This window comes from Tachyglossus aculeatus, chromosome 9, assembly GCF_015852505.1.
Source record: "Tachyglossus aculeatus isolate mTacAcu1 chromosome 9, mTacAcu1.pri, whole genome shotgun sequence".
Classification (NCBI taxonomy): Eukaryota; Metazoa; Chordata; class Mammalia; order Monotremata; family Tachyglossidae; genus Tachyglossus; species Tachyglossus aculeatus.
Genome location: NC_052074.1, coordinates 9339162 through 9354694, shown reverse-complemented (window position 1 = coordinate 9354694; position 15533 = coordinate 9339162). Strand labels below are relative to the sequence as shown.

General features: G+C 44.6%; 1 protein-coding gene across 2 annotated transcripts in view; it reads left to right on the top strand.

Annotated features, from left to right (window-relative positions):
- The first annotated feature begins 8423 nt into the window (after window positions 1-8423).
- XPO1 (exportin 1) overlaps window positions 8424-15533 on the top strand; it is a 48183-nt gene continuing 41073 nt past the window's right edge. The window contains exons 1-2 of one of the 2 annotated variants that reach the window (XM_038750826.1): window positions 8424-8714; window positions 15231-15362. In XM_038750826.1, the coding sequence (XP_038606754.1) occupies window positions 15237-15362 (126 nt within the window). In that variant the 5' untranslated portion in view covers window positions 8424-8714; window positions 15231-15236. Of the gene's footprint in view, window positions 8715-12501; window positions 12987-15230; window positions 15363-15533 lie in introns of those variants that run through there. The other variant, XM_038750827.1, reaches the window with a different exon arrangement.

Sequence of the window (15533 nt, the reverse complement as noted above, 5' to 3'; positions counted from 1 at the left end):
CAATCTAGATGAATAGGACAAAAACAGTAACAATCAGGGAGGGCAAATAGAGGGAAAATAACTTGACATAAGAAAATTTTTGAAAATTATCTTTCTGGTCAAGTTGATGATGATGGTATTGGTTAAGCACTTACTATATGCCAAGCACTGTTCTAAGCGCTAGGGGCTGGGGTCCAAATACCTGGAACTGCCCTAATAGCACCTGATAATTCCAAGCACCCCTTTGCTATCCTCTCCCATTTTAAAATAAATAACTCTGAAAAATATAAAAAAACAAAAATTCTCTTGTGGGAACAACTAGTGTTTGTACTTCTGTCCATTTCCACCAATATGAACAATAAGTTTTTTTGGTTTGGAAACTAACACAATCACTCTCTGGTTCAATAATAATAATAATGGCGTTTATTAAGCGCTTACTATATGCAAAGCACTGTTCTAAGCGCTGGCTGCATTATAATGAGAAGCAGCCTGGCTTAGGGGATGGAGCACGTGCCTGATCCCGGCTCCACCACCATCTGCTGTGTGACCTTGGGCAAGTCACTTCTCTGTGCCTCAGTTACCTCATCTGTAAAATGCTGCATTATAATGAGAAGCAGTGTGGCTCAGTGGAAAGAGCACGGGCTTGGGAGTCAGGGGTCATGGGTGCTAATTCCAGCTCCGTCTCTTGTCTGCTGTGTGACTTTGGGCAAGTCGCTTAACTTCTCTGTGCCTCAGTTACCTCATCTGTAAAATGGGGATTAAGACTGTGAGCCCCACGTGCGACAACCTGATTACCTTGTACCCCCACCCCAGTGCTTAGAACAGTGCTCGGCACTTAGTAAGTGCTTAACAAATGCCATTATTATTATTTCAGCGCTTAGAACAGTGCTCGGCACATAGTAAGTGCTTAGCAAATACCATCATTATTAAAATGGGGATAAAAGTGTGAGCCCCATGTGGGACAGGGACTGCGTCCAACCTGATTAACTTGTATCTACTCCAATGCTTAGATCTGTCTTCTAGACTGTGAGCCCGCTGTTGGGTCTCTATATGTTGCAAACTTGTACTTCCCAAGCGCTTAGTACAGTGCTCTGCACATAGTAAGCGCTCAATAAATACGATTGAATGAATGAATGAATGAACAGTGCTTGGAACATAGTAAGCGCTCAACAAGTACCATTATATTATTTATTATTGTCATTTATTATTACATAAGGGTGCCATTAGGACACGTGTGAAAAGATTCCCTTCAGTTCACAGAAAATATAGCATCGTTGAGCATGCCTTCCACTGAACCCCTGAACCCTTCATTGGTCCACAGCTGTTGCCTGCCCTTCCCAGGTAGGAGGGTAAATACATCCACTGTTTCTGGCCTGCAGGAATTGTTGGCCAATGTGGAAGGCGAAGCTCTTAAAAATAGAAATATTAGCATGACCAAGGCAGAACAGCTGAAAAAGACCGGTATAAACATCAATAATAATAATATTTGTTAAACATTTACTATGACAAGCGCAGTTCTAAGCGCTGGCTTAGATTCAGATTAGGTTGGACACAGTCCCTGTCTCACGGGGGGTTCACAATCTAAGGGGAAAAGAGAATGGGTATCAGATCCCCATTTTAGAGATGAGGAAACTGAGGTGCAGAGAAGGTAAGTGACTTGCCCAAGGTCACACAGCAGACAAAAGGCAGAGCCCTTATTAGAACACAGCTCCTCTGAGGACCTTCCTCTCCCCCTCGCCCCCCTCTCCATCCCCCCATCTTACCTCCTTCCCTTCCCCACAGCACCTGTATATATGTATATATGTTTGTACATATTTATTACTCTATTTATTTATTTATTTATTTTACTTGTACATATCTATTCTATTTATTTTATTTTGTTAGTATCCTTGGTTTTGTTCTCTGTCTCCCCCTGTTAGACTGTGAGCCCACTGTTAGGTAGGGACTGTCTCTATATGTTGCCAACTTGTACTTCCCAAGCGCTTAGTACAGTGCTCTGCACACAGTAAGCGCTCAATAAATGCGATTGATTGATTGACCAGGCCCGGACTCTTTCATTCATTCATTCAATTGTATTTATTGAGCGCTTACTGTGTGCAGAGCACTATACTAAGCACTTTCCACTAGGCCACGCTGCCAGACACATTTCTGTCCTAGTATTATACTAAGACCTGTTGATATTAATATGGCAGGATAGAAAAAGCCTAAAGCTCTCAAGTCTGGAATTATTAAAAAGAGCTATCCAAGAGCTTTTTTGCATCTTTGGCATTGTATGATAGGTAAAATGCCCTATTTGCATCAGGAAGCAGAAAAGCATTCATTCATTCATTCATTCAATCGTATTTATTGAGCGCTAACTATGTGCAGAGCACTGTACTAAGTGCTTGGAAAGTACAGTTGAGCAATAGAGAGACAATCCCTGCCCACAATGGGCTTACAGTCTAGTGCCAGGCACTCTACTGAGCACTGGGGCAGATTTTACTTATTTTGTTGTCCGTCTCCCCCTTCTAGACTGTGAGCCCGCTGTTGGGTAGGGACCGTCTCTCTATGTTGCCAACTTGTCCTTCCCAAGCACTTAGTACAATGCTCTGCACACAGTAAGCGCTCAATAAATACGGTTGAATGAATGAATCCCTCCCGCCCTACCTCCTTCCCCTTCCCACATCACCTGTATATATGTTTGTGCCGATTGATTACTCTATTTTGCTCGTACGTATTTGCTATTCCATTTCACAGCACCCGCATGTGTTTGTACAGATTGATTACTCTATTGATTTAACTCGTACATATTGACTATTCTATTTATTTTATTTTGTTAATATGTTTTGTTTTGTTGTCCATCTCCCCCTTCTAGACTGTGAGCCCGCTGTCGGGTAGGGACCGTCTCTCTAGGTTGCCAACTTGTACTTCCCAAGCGCTTAGTACAGTGCTCTGCACACAGTAAGCGCTCAATAAATACGATTGATGATGATAGTAAGCGCTCAATAAATACGATTGATTGAATGAATGAATACAAGCTAATCAGTTTGGGCAGAGTCCGCGCGCCACGTGGGGCTCCGTCTTAATCCCCATTTTACAGATGAGTTAAGTGCAGCCCAGAGAAATGAACTGACTTGCCCAAGGCCAATCAATCAATCAATCAATTGTATTTATTGAGCGCTTACTGTGTGCAGAGCACTGTACTAGGCGCTTGGGAAGTACAAGTTGGCAACATATAGAGACAGTCCCTTCCCAATAGTGGGAAAAAGGCCACACAGCAGATAAGTGGCAGAGCTGGGATTCCCCTCTCACGAGACAGGGTGGTCTTGTGGAAATAGCTTGGGTCTGGGGATCAGAGCCCCACGCAGGCCAGGTTCTAGCAATAATAATAATAATAATGATATTTGTTAAGCGCTTACTATGTGCGAAGCACTGTTCTAAGCGCTGCGGGGGATACAAGGTGATCAGGTTGTCCCATGTGGGGCTCATAGTCTTAATTCCCATTTTACAGAGGAGTTTGCAGCTCAGAGAAATGAACTGACTTGCCCAAGGTCACCCAGCAGATAAGTGGCAGAGCTGGGATTCCCCTCTCATGAGACAGGGTGGCCTTGTGGAAATAGCCTGGGCCTGGGAATCCGAGCCCCACGCAGGCCAGGTTCTAGTAATAATATCAATCAATCAATCAATCGTATTTATTGAGCGCTTACGGTGTGCAGAGCACTGTACTAAGCACTTCGGAAGTACAAGTTGGCAACATATAGAGACGGTCCCTACCCAACAGTGGGCTCACAGTCTAGAAGGGGGAGACCGAGAACAAAACCAAACATATTAACAAAATAAAATAAATAGAATAGATATGCCATAATAATAATTATGGCACTTGCTGAGCGCTTACTATGTGTGAAGCACTGTTCTAAGCCCCGGGGTAGGGAGGGGGAGATACAAGGTGATCAGGTTATCCCACGTGGGGCTCAGTCTTAACCCCCATTTTCCAGATGAGGTAAGTGAGGCCCAGAGAAGCGAAGTGACTTACCCAGAGTCACACAGCTGACAAGTGGCAGAGCCGGGATTAGAACCCATGACCTCTGGCTCCCAAACCCGTGCTCTTTCCACTGAGCCACACTGCTTCCCTTCTCCCCCCCGCCCCTGCTCTGCTGTGTGACCTTGGGTGAGCCATTTGATTTACTCTCGCTGCCCTTCTCCATCCGTAAAATGGGGTTAGGATCCTTGTGTATCTTCCCGATGGCCTGGGGTTGGTTATAATAATAATAATGATGGTATTTGTTAAGCGCTTACTATGTGCAAAGCACTGTTCTAAGCGCGGGGGGATACAAGGTTGTCCCACATGGGGCTCACAATCTTCATCCCCATTTTATCTTGTATATAGTTGTACAGATTTATTACTGTATTCATTTTACTTGTACATATTTACTATTCTATTTATTTTGTTAATGATATGCATATAGCTATAATTCTATTTGTTCTGACGACTTTGACACTTTTAGACTGTGAGCCCACTGTTGGGTAGGGACTGTCTCTATATGTTGCCAACTTGTACTTCCCAAGCGCATAGTACAGTGCTCTGCACACAGTAAGCGCTCAATAAATACAATTGATTGATTGATTGATTGATTTGACACCTGTCTACATGTTTTGTTTTGTTGTCTGTCTCCCCCTTCTAGACTGTGAGCCCGTTGTTGGGGAGGGACCGTCTCTAGATGTTACCGAATTGTACTTCTGAAGCGCTTAGTACAGTGCTCTGTACACAGTAAGCGCTCAATAAATACGATTGAATGAATGAATCTTTTATTTCCACAGCACTGGCCCCCAGGAAATGTTCGGTAACAATTCTACGTCCCTCAAGAGACTGTGCGAGTTAAAATGGAGGAGGAAGGCTCTTTTTGGGGGACGCTTATTGCCCAGGTGGATGTGGGCTGTCCCCGCCTTCACTGAGAGAGGCAGTAACGGGCCCAAGGGCGGGAGACTTCTTTAAGAAAACACATTTATTGACGATGACGAATAACGCGAAAGGGACGAAAGCTCTCTTCCTCCCTTCAAAGCCCTACTGAGAGCTCACCTCCTCCAGGAGGCCTTCCCAGACTGAGCCCCCTCCTTCCTCTCCCTTCCCCCCCGTACCTCCTTCCCCTCCCCACAGCACCTGTATATATGTATGTACATATTTATTCTATTTATTTTATTTTGTTAATATGTTTTGTTTTGTTGTCTGTCTCCCCCTTCTAGACTGTGAGCCCGCTGTTGGGTAGGGACCATCTTTATATGATGATGATGATGATGATGATGGTATTTGTTAAGCTCTTACTGTGTGCAAAGCGCTTGGGAAGTACAAGCTGGCAACCTATAGAGACGGTCCCTACCCAACAGTGGGCTCACAGTCTAGCTCACCGTCAATCAATCGTATTTATTGAACACTTACTGTGTGCAGAGCACTGGACTAAGCGCTTGGGAAGTACAAGTTGGCAACATAGAGAGACGGTTCCTACCCAACAGTGGGCTCACAGTCTAGAAGGGAGAGACGGAGAACAAAACCAAACATATTAGCAAAATAAAATAAATAGAATAGATATGTACAAGTAAAATATAAATAAATAGAGTAATAAACATGTACAAACATATATACATATATACAGGTGCTGTGGGGAAGGGAAGGAGGTAAGGCGGGGAGCTAGTGAGGTGACCAGTGGGAAGAGAAGGGAAGGGGTGAGACGCGGGCCTCCCTTCATTCAATTCATTCAATCGTATTTCAGGAGATCCAGGCCCCGCCGGTCGGTCCCCTCAGGAGATCGGGGCCACTCTATTTATTTATTTCACTTAAATTTTAAAAATAAAATTTCACTTGTACATATTCATGTGCGACAACCTGATCACCTTGTATCCCCCCAGCCCTTAGAACAGTGAATGAACTGTGCTTTGCACATAGTAAGCGCTTACTAAATGCTATTATTATTTTATTATTATTATTACTGAGAGCTCACCTCCTCCAGGAGGCCTTCCCAGACTGAGCCCCCTCCTTCCCCTCCCCAGAGCACCTGCATATATGTGTATGTTTGTACATATCTATTACTCTATTTTATTTGTACATATTTATTCTATTGATTTTATTTTGTTAATATGTTTTGTTCTCTGTCCCCCCCTTCTAGACTGTGAGCCCACTGTTGGGCTCTAGATGTTGCCAGCTTGTCCTTCCCAAGCGCTTAGTCTAGTGCTCTGCACACAGTAAGTGCTCATTAAATACGATTGAGTGAATGAACAGTGCTTTGCAAATAGTAAGCACTTTATAAATGCCATTATTATTATTATTATTATTATTATTACTGAGAGCTCACCTCCTCCAGGAGGCCTTCCCAGACTGAGCCCCCTCCTTCCCCTCCCCACAGCACCTGCATATATGTGTATGTTTGTACATATCTATTACTCTATTTTATTTGTACATATTTATTCTATTGATTTTATTTTGTTAATATGTTTTGTTCTCTGTCCCCCCCTTCTAGACTGTGAGCCCACTGTTGGGCTCTAGATGTTGCCAGCTTGTACTTCCCAAGCACTTAGTCCAGTGCTCTGCCCACAGTAAGCACTCAATACATACGATTGAGTGAATGAACTGTGCTTTGCACATAGTAAGTGCTTTATAAATGCCATTATTATTATTATTATTATTACTGAGAGCTCACCTCCTCCAGGAGGCCTTCCCAGACTGAGCCCCCTTCTTCCCCTCCCCACAGCACCAGCATATATGTGTATGTTTGTACATATTTATTACTCTATTTTATTTGTACATATTTATTCTATTGACTTTATTTTGTTAATGTTTTGTTTTGTTCTTTGTCTCCCCCTTCTAGACTGTGAGCCCACTGTTGGGCTCTATATGTTGCCAGCCTGTACTTCCCAAGCGCTTAGTCCAGTGCTCTGCACACAGTAAGCGCTCAATAAATACGACTGAGTGAATGAACTGTGCTTTCCACATAGTAAGTGCTTAATAAATGCCATTATTATCCACATAGTAAGTGCTTAATAAATGCCATTATTATGATTATTATTATTATTACTGAGAGCTCCCCTTCCCCAGGCCTTCCCAGACTGAGCCCCCTCCTTCCCCTCCCCACAGCCCCCGCATATATGTGTATATTTGTACATATTTGTACATATCTATTACTCTACTTTATTTGTACATATTTATTCTACTGATTTTATTTTGTTAATATGTTTTGTTCTCTGTCTCCCCCTTCTAGACTGTGAGCCCACTGTTGGGCTCTAGATGTTGCCAGCTTGTCCTTCCCAAGCGCTTAGTCCAGTGCTCTGCCCACAGTAAGCGTTCAATAAATACGATTGAGTGAATGAACTGTGCTTTGCACATAATAAGTGCTTAATAAATGCCATTATCATTTTTATTATTATTATTACTGAGAGCTCCCCTTCCCCAGGAGGCCTTCCCAGACTGAGCCCCCTCCTTCCCCTCCCCACAGCCCCTGCATATATGTGTATATTTGTACATATTTGTACATATCTATTACTCTATTTTATTTGTACATATTTATTCTATTGATTTTATTTTGTTAATATGTTTTGTTCTCTGTCTCCCCCTTCTAGACTGTGAGCCCACTGTTGGGCTCTAGATGTTGCCAGCCTGTCCTTCCCAAGCGCTTAGTCCAGTGCTCTGCACACAGTAAGCGCTCAATAAATACGACTGAGTGAATGAACTGTGCTTTGAACATAGTAAGCGCTTAATAAATGCCATTTTTATTATTTTTTTTATTATTATTATTATTACAGCAGCCGCCCGCCCTGAGGTAAGAGCGAGAAAAGGGGCTGAGGGGACGACGAAGAGGATCATGGGAAAAGGAGGGCGAGCCGCGCGCTCCGCGCTCAAAATCGTGCGGTCGCGCGCGGGCCTGACGTCACGCCGGCGCCCGACCAATGAAAAGGCAAGAAAAGCTCAGCCCGCGGGCTACGAACGTCGAGCCGGGGGGGCGGGGTTCTGCTTGAGTGACGGGGCGCCCCCGCCAATCGCCGCGCCGGCCCTCGATCTCCCCCCCCCGTCTCCCCTCCCCCGTCCTGCGGGTGGAAAGGGGCGGGGCCCGAGGAGCGGGCTGGTGTGGAGGCCGGGGCCGGACGGACGGGCGCGGCGGCCAATGGGCGCGCGGCAGGCGGGGCCGGGCGGCCAATGGGCGCGCGGGCTGGGGGCGGAGGCCCAGGTTCCAAACGCTCCGCGGCGCCATGGGCTGAAAACTCAACCGAGATGGAATCTCCCAGTCTGAACCGGTTTCAACCGGTTCCGAGTGTGTGGCGCTAGGAGGAGGGGGAGAAGCGGCGGGAGCAGAAGCGGCGGCGGCGGCGGGGCCAGCGGTCGGGGCTGCCGGCCGTGCGACCAGCCACGAGGGGAGGGGGGCGCGGAGACCACCCGGTTGCCGGGGAGGAGGAGAGGGAAAGTTTAGGGGGAGGTCGAGGCCGGGGGGGGCCCCCGTTGGAGGGCTCGGACTGCGGCCCACAGAAGAGAGTCCCCCCTGACCGTGAGGGGACTTTAACCGCCCCCGTCAGTCAGCAGCCACCAGATTCGGGATCACGACTCCCCCTTTTTTTTTTTTGTGAGGGGGGAGGTGTGCGGGTCGGTCGGGGGGAACAGTTACCGTTGAGGGTGTCTCCCCCCCCCACTTCTTTTAACCCCGTTTTTATTTCGGCGTCCGGTGGGGGAACCGAAGCCCCCCCGCAAGGAAGGAAGAGGCAGTTGGTTCAATCTCTGGGTAAGTGACTGTGGGGGAAGACGGGTGGGGAGGGCCCGGGTTATGAAGTCGCGTTGAGTGGGCGCCTGAGGACTGTACTAAGCGCCCGGGAAGGGCGAGGCGGCCACGGGGACGGGCTGGAAGAGCGCGAGGCCTCGTTGAATGGAGCGGCCGCTGAGGTGATGGTGGTGATGGTGGTTGGGGGGGGGGGGGGGAGTCGCCCCGGCTCCCAATTTCAGGGGGCCCCCCCCCGGCAGGTAGGCGTGTGGGGGACCCTCTCCGTAAATTATTAGGAGTGGAAGTTTCCAGAAATATTGAGTGCAGCAGCGGCCGCGTTGAAACGTCCGCCCGGATCACGTGGCCCCCCTGGTATAGAGAGCAGGGATCAGGAGGGAGGGGCTGCAGTGGCCCTGGGCCTCTGCAAGGGAGCACACGCGCCCGCTTTGGGGGGACGGTGGCGGTATTCCAGCGCGGAGTTAGCAGGCCGGCCCGGCCTCCGTCCCCGTTTTGCGGGCGAGCCCACTGAGGCACGGGGAAGTTAAGTTAGGCGCGCCTCCTCCAGGAGGCCTTCCCGGGCTGAGCCCCTTCCTTCCTCTCCATCCCCCCACCTTCCCCACAGCACCTGTATATATGTATATGAGTTTGTACATATTTATTTTACTCGTGCAAATCTATTCTGTGTATTTTATTTTGATTAGCTAATTGATGGACTAATGATTGTGTATATGTTTGTACATATTTACTACTCTATTTATTTTACTTGTAGATTGTATATATGTTTGTACATATTTACTACTCTATTTTACTTGTATATATCCATTCTATTTATTTTATTTTGTTAGTGTGTTTGGTTTTGTTCCCCGCCTCCCCCTTTGAGACTGTGAGCCCACTGTTGGGTAGGGACCGTCCCTATATGTTGCCAACTTGTACTTCCCAAGCGCTTAGTACAGTGCTCTGCACACAGTAAGCGCTCAATAAATACGATTGATTGATTGTAGATATGTTTGTACATATTTACTACTCTATTTTACTTGTATATATCCATTCTATTTATTTTATTTTGTTAGTGTGTTTGGTTTTGTTCTCCGTCTCCCCCTTTTAGGCTGTGAGCCCACTGTTGGGTAGGGACTGTCCCTAGATGTTGCCAACTTGGACTTCCCAAGCGCTTAGTACAGTGCTCTGCACACAGTAAGCGCTCAATAAGTACGACTAATTGATTGTATATATGTTTGTACATATTTACTACTCTATTTTACTTGTCCATATCTATTCTATTTATTTTATTTTGTTAGTATGTTTGGTTTTGTTCTCCGTCTCCCCCTTTTAGACTGTGAGCCCACTGTTGGGTAGGGACCGTCTCTATATGTTGCCAACTTGGACTTCCCAAGCGCTTAGTACAGTGCTCTGCACACAGTAAGCGCTCAATAAATACGACTAATTGATTGATTGTATATATGTTTGTACATATTTACTACTCTATTTACTTATTTATTTTACTTGTACATATCTATTCTATTTATTTTAATATGTTTTGTTTTGTTCTCCGTCTCCCACTTCTAGATTGTGAGCCCACTGTTGGGTAGGGACCGTCTCTAGATGTTGCCAACTTGGACTTCCCAAGCGTTTAGTACAGTGCTCTGCACACAGTAAGCGCTCAATAAATACGATTGATTGATTGATTGTATATATGTTTGTACATATTTATCACTCTATTTATTTTACTTGTACCTATCTATTCTATTTTATTTTGTTAGGATGTTTGGTTTTGTTCTCCGTCTCCCCCTTCTAGACTGTGAGTCCACAGTTGGGTGGGGACTGTCCCTATACGTTGCCAACTTGGACTTCCCAAGCGCTTAGTCCAGTGCTCAGCACACAGTAGGCGCTCAGTAAATACGATTGATTGATTAAGTGACTTGCCCAAAGTCACCCAGCTGACAGTTGGCGGGGCCGGAATAAGAACCCATGGCCTCTAACTCTGATCTTCTGCCTCGCCCTCCCCGGTTTGGGGGGCAAAGGGGGGGGGGGGGGGTCGGGCACTACTTGTAGCCGCATCATCCGACTGTATTTTCGTTAAAAGCAGTAAACTCATTTCCTGTCTTTGGGCAGTTGGTTTATTGGTGTTTAGTGAACACCCTTATTCTGTGGGTGTGTTTTGGGGGGGGGGGGTGGCAGAGCGATGTATTCGCTCAGCACCGTCCATGGCTGATTACGCACATGCCATGCTGCTCAGAGACTGGGGCGGTGAACTTAAGGCGGCTCGACTAAATACCTCCTCCCCTTCCTCCTCCTCCTCCTCCTCCCCCTCGGAGGGCGGGGGGGGAGTGTGTGCCCCCGTAGTCGGTGGCAGAGTTAAAAGTGAATTTAGCCTGGCATTCAGGGGTGGGCGAAGGCGGGGAAAGAGAAGTCTCCGAGGGGGGAGTGTGTGCTGCTCCTCAATGGAGCAGGCCAAGGACCTAGGGCTCCTTGTACAGACTTGCCTCGGACTTGGTGTCGACTTATAAACGAAGATACGGTTGTGGCTTTTGTTAAGTTTTTTTTTTTGTAGGGGAGGGAGAGGTTTAGCGGTGGCTTTACCCCACCCGGAGTTCGGATCGGTCGTCGAAAAGGGGCGACTATTCAGCGTAATCTCCGGTGGGCCGGACCAACGCGTGTGGAGCCCGGATTAGCCGTGGTGGCAACCGGGGGGCCGAAAGGAGCGGCGAAAGGGAAGTTTTTGAGCCGCTTCGGCCCCGGGATCGGGGTGTCCTGCCCCGCCACCTCCAGCGACATTGGTTTCCAGTCGCCGCTGCGGGCGGAAAGGAGGTCGAGGGATTGTAGCGGTGGTTTTTGCGGCGATGGGGACTAGGGGAGGCAAGCTAATTTGGCTGGGCTTTGGCCACAAAGCCGCCATTTCTATCCTTGAGTTCAAGAGTAGGTAGGTCATTTTGGAGAGAGAATCCTGGGAGTGGCCCGGTGCCTTATTTATTTATTTACTATTAATTTATTTATTTTACTTGTACATATCTTTTATTTCATTTTGTTAGTATGTTTGGTTTTGTTCTCTGTCTCCCCCTTCCTTCCTCTCCCCCTCGTCCCCCTCTCCATCCCCCCATCTTACCTCCTTCCCTTCACCACAGCACCTGTATATATGTATATATGTTTGTACATATTTATTACTCTATTTTACCTGTACATATCTATTCTATTTATTTTATTTTGTTAGTATGTTTGGTTTTGTTCTCTGTCTCCCCCTTTTAGACTGTCTCCCCCTTCCTTCCTCTCCCCCCTCCATCCCCCCATCTTACCTCCTTCCCTTCACCACAGCACCTGTATATATGTATATATGTTTGTACATATTTATTACTCTATTTTACTTGTACATATCTATTCTATTTATTTTATTTTGTTAGTATCTTTGGTTTTGTTCCCTGTCTCCCCCTTTTAGACTGTCTCCCCCTTCCTTCCTCTCCCCCTCGTCCCCCTCTCCATCCCCCCATCTTACCTCCTTCCCTTCACCACAGCACCTGTATATATGTTTGTACATATTTATCACTCTATTTATTTTACCTGTACATATCTATTCTATTTATTTTATTTTGTTAGTATGTTTGGTTTTGTTCTCTGTCTCCCCCTTTTAGACTGTGAGCCCACTGTTGGGTAGGGCCTGTCTCTATATGTTGCCAACTTGTACTTCCCAAGCGCTTAGTACAGTGCTCTGCACACGGTAAGCGCTCAATAAATACGATTGATTGATTGATTGTGGGCCCACTGTTGGGTAGGGACTGTCTCTGTATGTTGCCAACTTGTACTTCCCAAGCGCTCAGTACGGTGCTCTGCACACAGTGCTCAATGAATACGATTGATTACAGCGCGTAGACCGGACAGTTTTTCCCCTGGGAACCCGGAATTGGCAAGTGCGGGGAGGATCTAAAAGCATTTAGGGGTTGGAAAGTAGGGATAATTGAAAGTGAAACTCTGGTTAAACCAAACCAACTTGACAATTCCCCTTCTGCTTGGCTGGAGGGGAAATAGTGTAAATGGAGAGGGGTGGGTCTAAGCAGGAGAAAAGTTGAGGGAGCTTTTACAACGTGATTATTCGCGGCCTCTAAACGCTGCTTTAAGATGTAGATTATTTTATTTTATGACTTCATCCGACCGAATCTGAAGGTGTTTTTGTTTTTGATGCCTTTCCGCCCCTTTTGGCTCCTGTAACTTCTGTAAAATGTTACTTGTGATCCGGTTAAGGGTCTCATTTTTTGTGTGTGTGTAGTGGGGGGGGCGGCGGCCAGGAAGAAACTGACGGCAATAGGGATGGTATGTAATCTGTATTTCCTTTTCCCTTTTTTTAATTGGGTTCTGTGGCTTCTATTATAAACAGGTGGCTTCTCTATTATAAATGTATACTTTGTCCAGTAACTCGTAAGGTAAAAGTATTGATTTAATTTTGATATTTAAACTAGTGGATTTGTATACAGTAGCTCGTAAAACGTCTTTGGAAAACACAATTTGTTTTTAAAATTTCGAAGGAAACTCGGCTCTTCAATTTGCTTAACGAACGTTTTCTTTGAATCAGGTACCATCATACTGCACACAGTAAGCGCTCAATAAATACGATTGATGATATTAACCTTTGCAATGAGTAGAAATTACTACACAATAGCTAACTTTTGCTTCTTATAATTCGTAAAGCCTTGATGAAGAATATTTGTTAAAATAGCAAATCTTTTGTTTATAACAAACTTTTAGACAGTTACATTCCATAACATTTTATTTTTACTTCTAGCATCCTCAGTAGTCATAGCAAGCCATGGTTTAATGTTAAGCTCCTTGGTATGATATTTACAGGAGGAATCTGTTCTTTTTTTAAGTATGGGGAGAATGCTAGTCATGCCAGTTGTATAGTCCTTCACTAAATAACGATCTTTTATCAATCAATCAATCAATCGTATTTATTGAGCGCTTACTATGTGCAGAGCACTGTACTAAGCGCTTGGGAAGTACAAATTGGCATCACAATTTTTTAGTTTCAAGGAGAGAGAAACAACCTCATTTTAGCTTACCTAAACCCTGTGCTAAAGTTTCTGACTCCTTCTGGGAAGTTTTAGACAATGATATGGGTGAGGATAGAATTGATTACCAACACAACCAGATACGAGCTTTCAAAGATATTAAAGAACATAGGGTGGGAAAAGCAGCTTAATCATTGCTTAAGCATCAAAACTTTGGATGTTTGCCAGCAGAGTAGTCCAGAATCCTCTTAAATAAATAATCTTATTGTACACAAACTAACTGAACTTTTAAAATCTGAATTTCTGTTGTAGGAAGGCTTTCGTTTGTTACCTTGTTTAGGAGATATATTTGGTACTTCAGAAGTTTGAATTTCTTTTTTTAAAATGTATTGTTAAATTTTTACTCTGTCCTTTAATACAAAACTTAACTTTTGATAGGATTAGCGATTGTTATCATAGTAATGACATTCTTTTAAAAGTTCTTTAGTATTGCTGGTATGACTTATCCTCTTCTCCTAAAGTGCTCTTCTTGAAGTGTAATGGAATATTATTTTTAATGCTCAAATAATGCAGTGAAGTAGAAGAGATGAGGCAAAAATGATAGCCGATGTCTCCGCCAAAGTGGAGAGCCTAGAAAGGGAGAAGTTAACCTGCCCAGAATGGTTAGTTTTGAATAATCTCATTTAAATATTTCGAGTAAATACAAAAATTCCTACACCACCTAAGATCATCCAAGAGAAGGGGAGTATCTTTCCCAGAGTTGTAAAATAGCCCTGGGAAGGCTTTTGGGCAGACATAAAAATTTTGAAAAATGTCTTCAGGAGAATTTGCAAGCGATATTTAATTTAGAGAAGGATTGAAATTCAGAAGGAAAGCAAGTTTCACCATCCAGATATTTTTTCCAGCAGCATTATCAAAGGGGTATATTGGCAAGTTTACCATGTGGACGGGCTGCTTCTAAGGCAGGGTGGAGTCAGCGAGAAAGGTGGACAGGAGCAGCAGCTGAAGGGTGGAATTATAATTTCGATCCTTAATTTTAAATTAATACGTTTTCCAGCAGAGGTTTGTAGGTTTCCCCCAGATAAAGCAGTTTCATATTTTCCAGGACCAGGTAAAACACTGCTCTTAATTAGTAAAAGTTACTGGCCTCCCACTTTAAACATCAGACCTGGAATAATCTGTTTAGCTCTACTGCTGAAACACTGACCTTGGGCAAAACCATTTAATTTCTCTTTCAGTTTCCTTGTCTACAGGCAAGTTAGAAGCATTGATTAGATAAATTCACACAAAATACTTTGGAAACAAATTCATCTAGCTAGAAGTTGGTGTTATAAAGAATTGACTAATGCTATCCCTCTCTCATGTTTGGAATACTGCCCCTGCAGAAATAAATCAAGTAGTGGCTTTCATCATGGTATGCTCACTTATTTGTCCCAAATGGATTTTTTTTTAAGTGGCTATAGTAAACATTGAGGCAGAAATTATTGTTTAGGGAAATCCTATGCATAAATAACTTCTTATTTTGATCTCTTTTTTTTTTGTCCCCCAGTAATCTATGCCAGCAATTATGACTATGTTAGCAGACCATGCAGCGCGTCAGCTGCTGGATTTCAGCCAGAAACTGGATATCAACCTTTTAGACAACGTGGTGAATTGCTTGTACCATGGAGAAGGAGCTCAGGTAAAGTGTTTTGGCCAAAGCTTTAAAGACTCATTTTAAGAGGCAGCTAACTTTTCTGAATTTAAACCAGATTTTTTGAGATGCTTTAGAAAAAACACAGTTGAGAAAATTGCATTTGGGAATAAAGAATTAGTTTATAAGGTAATTTTAAGAAGTGATTTAGTATTGATC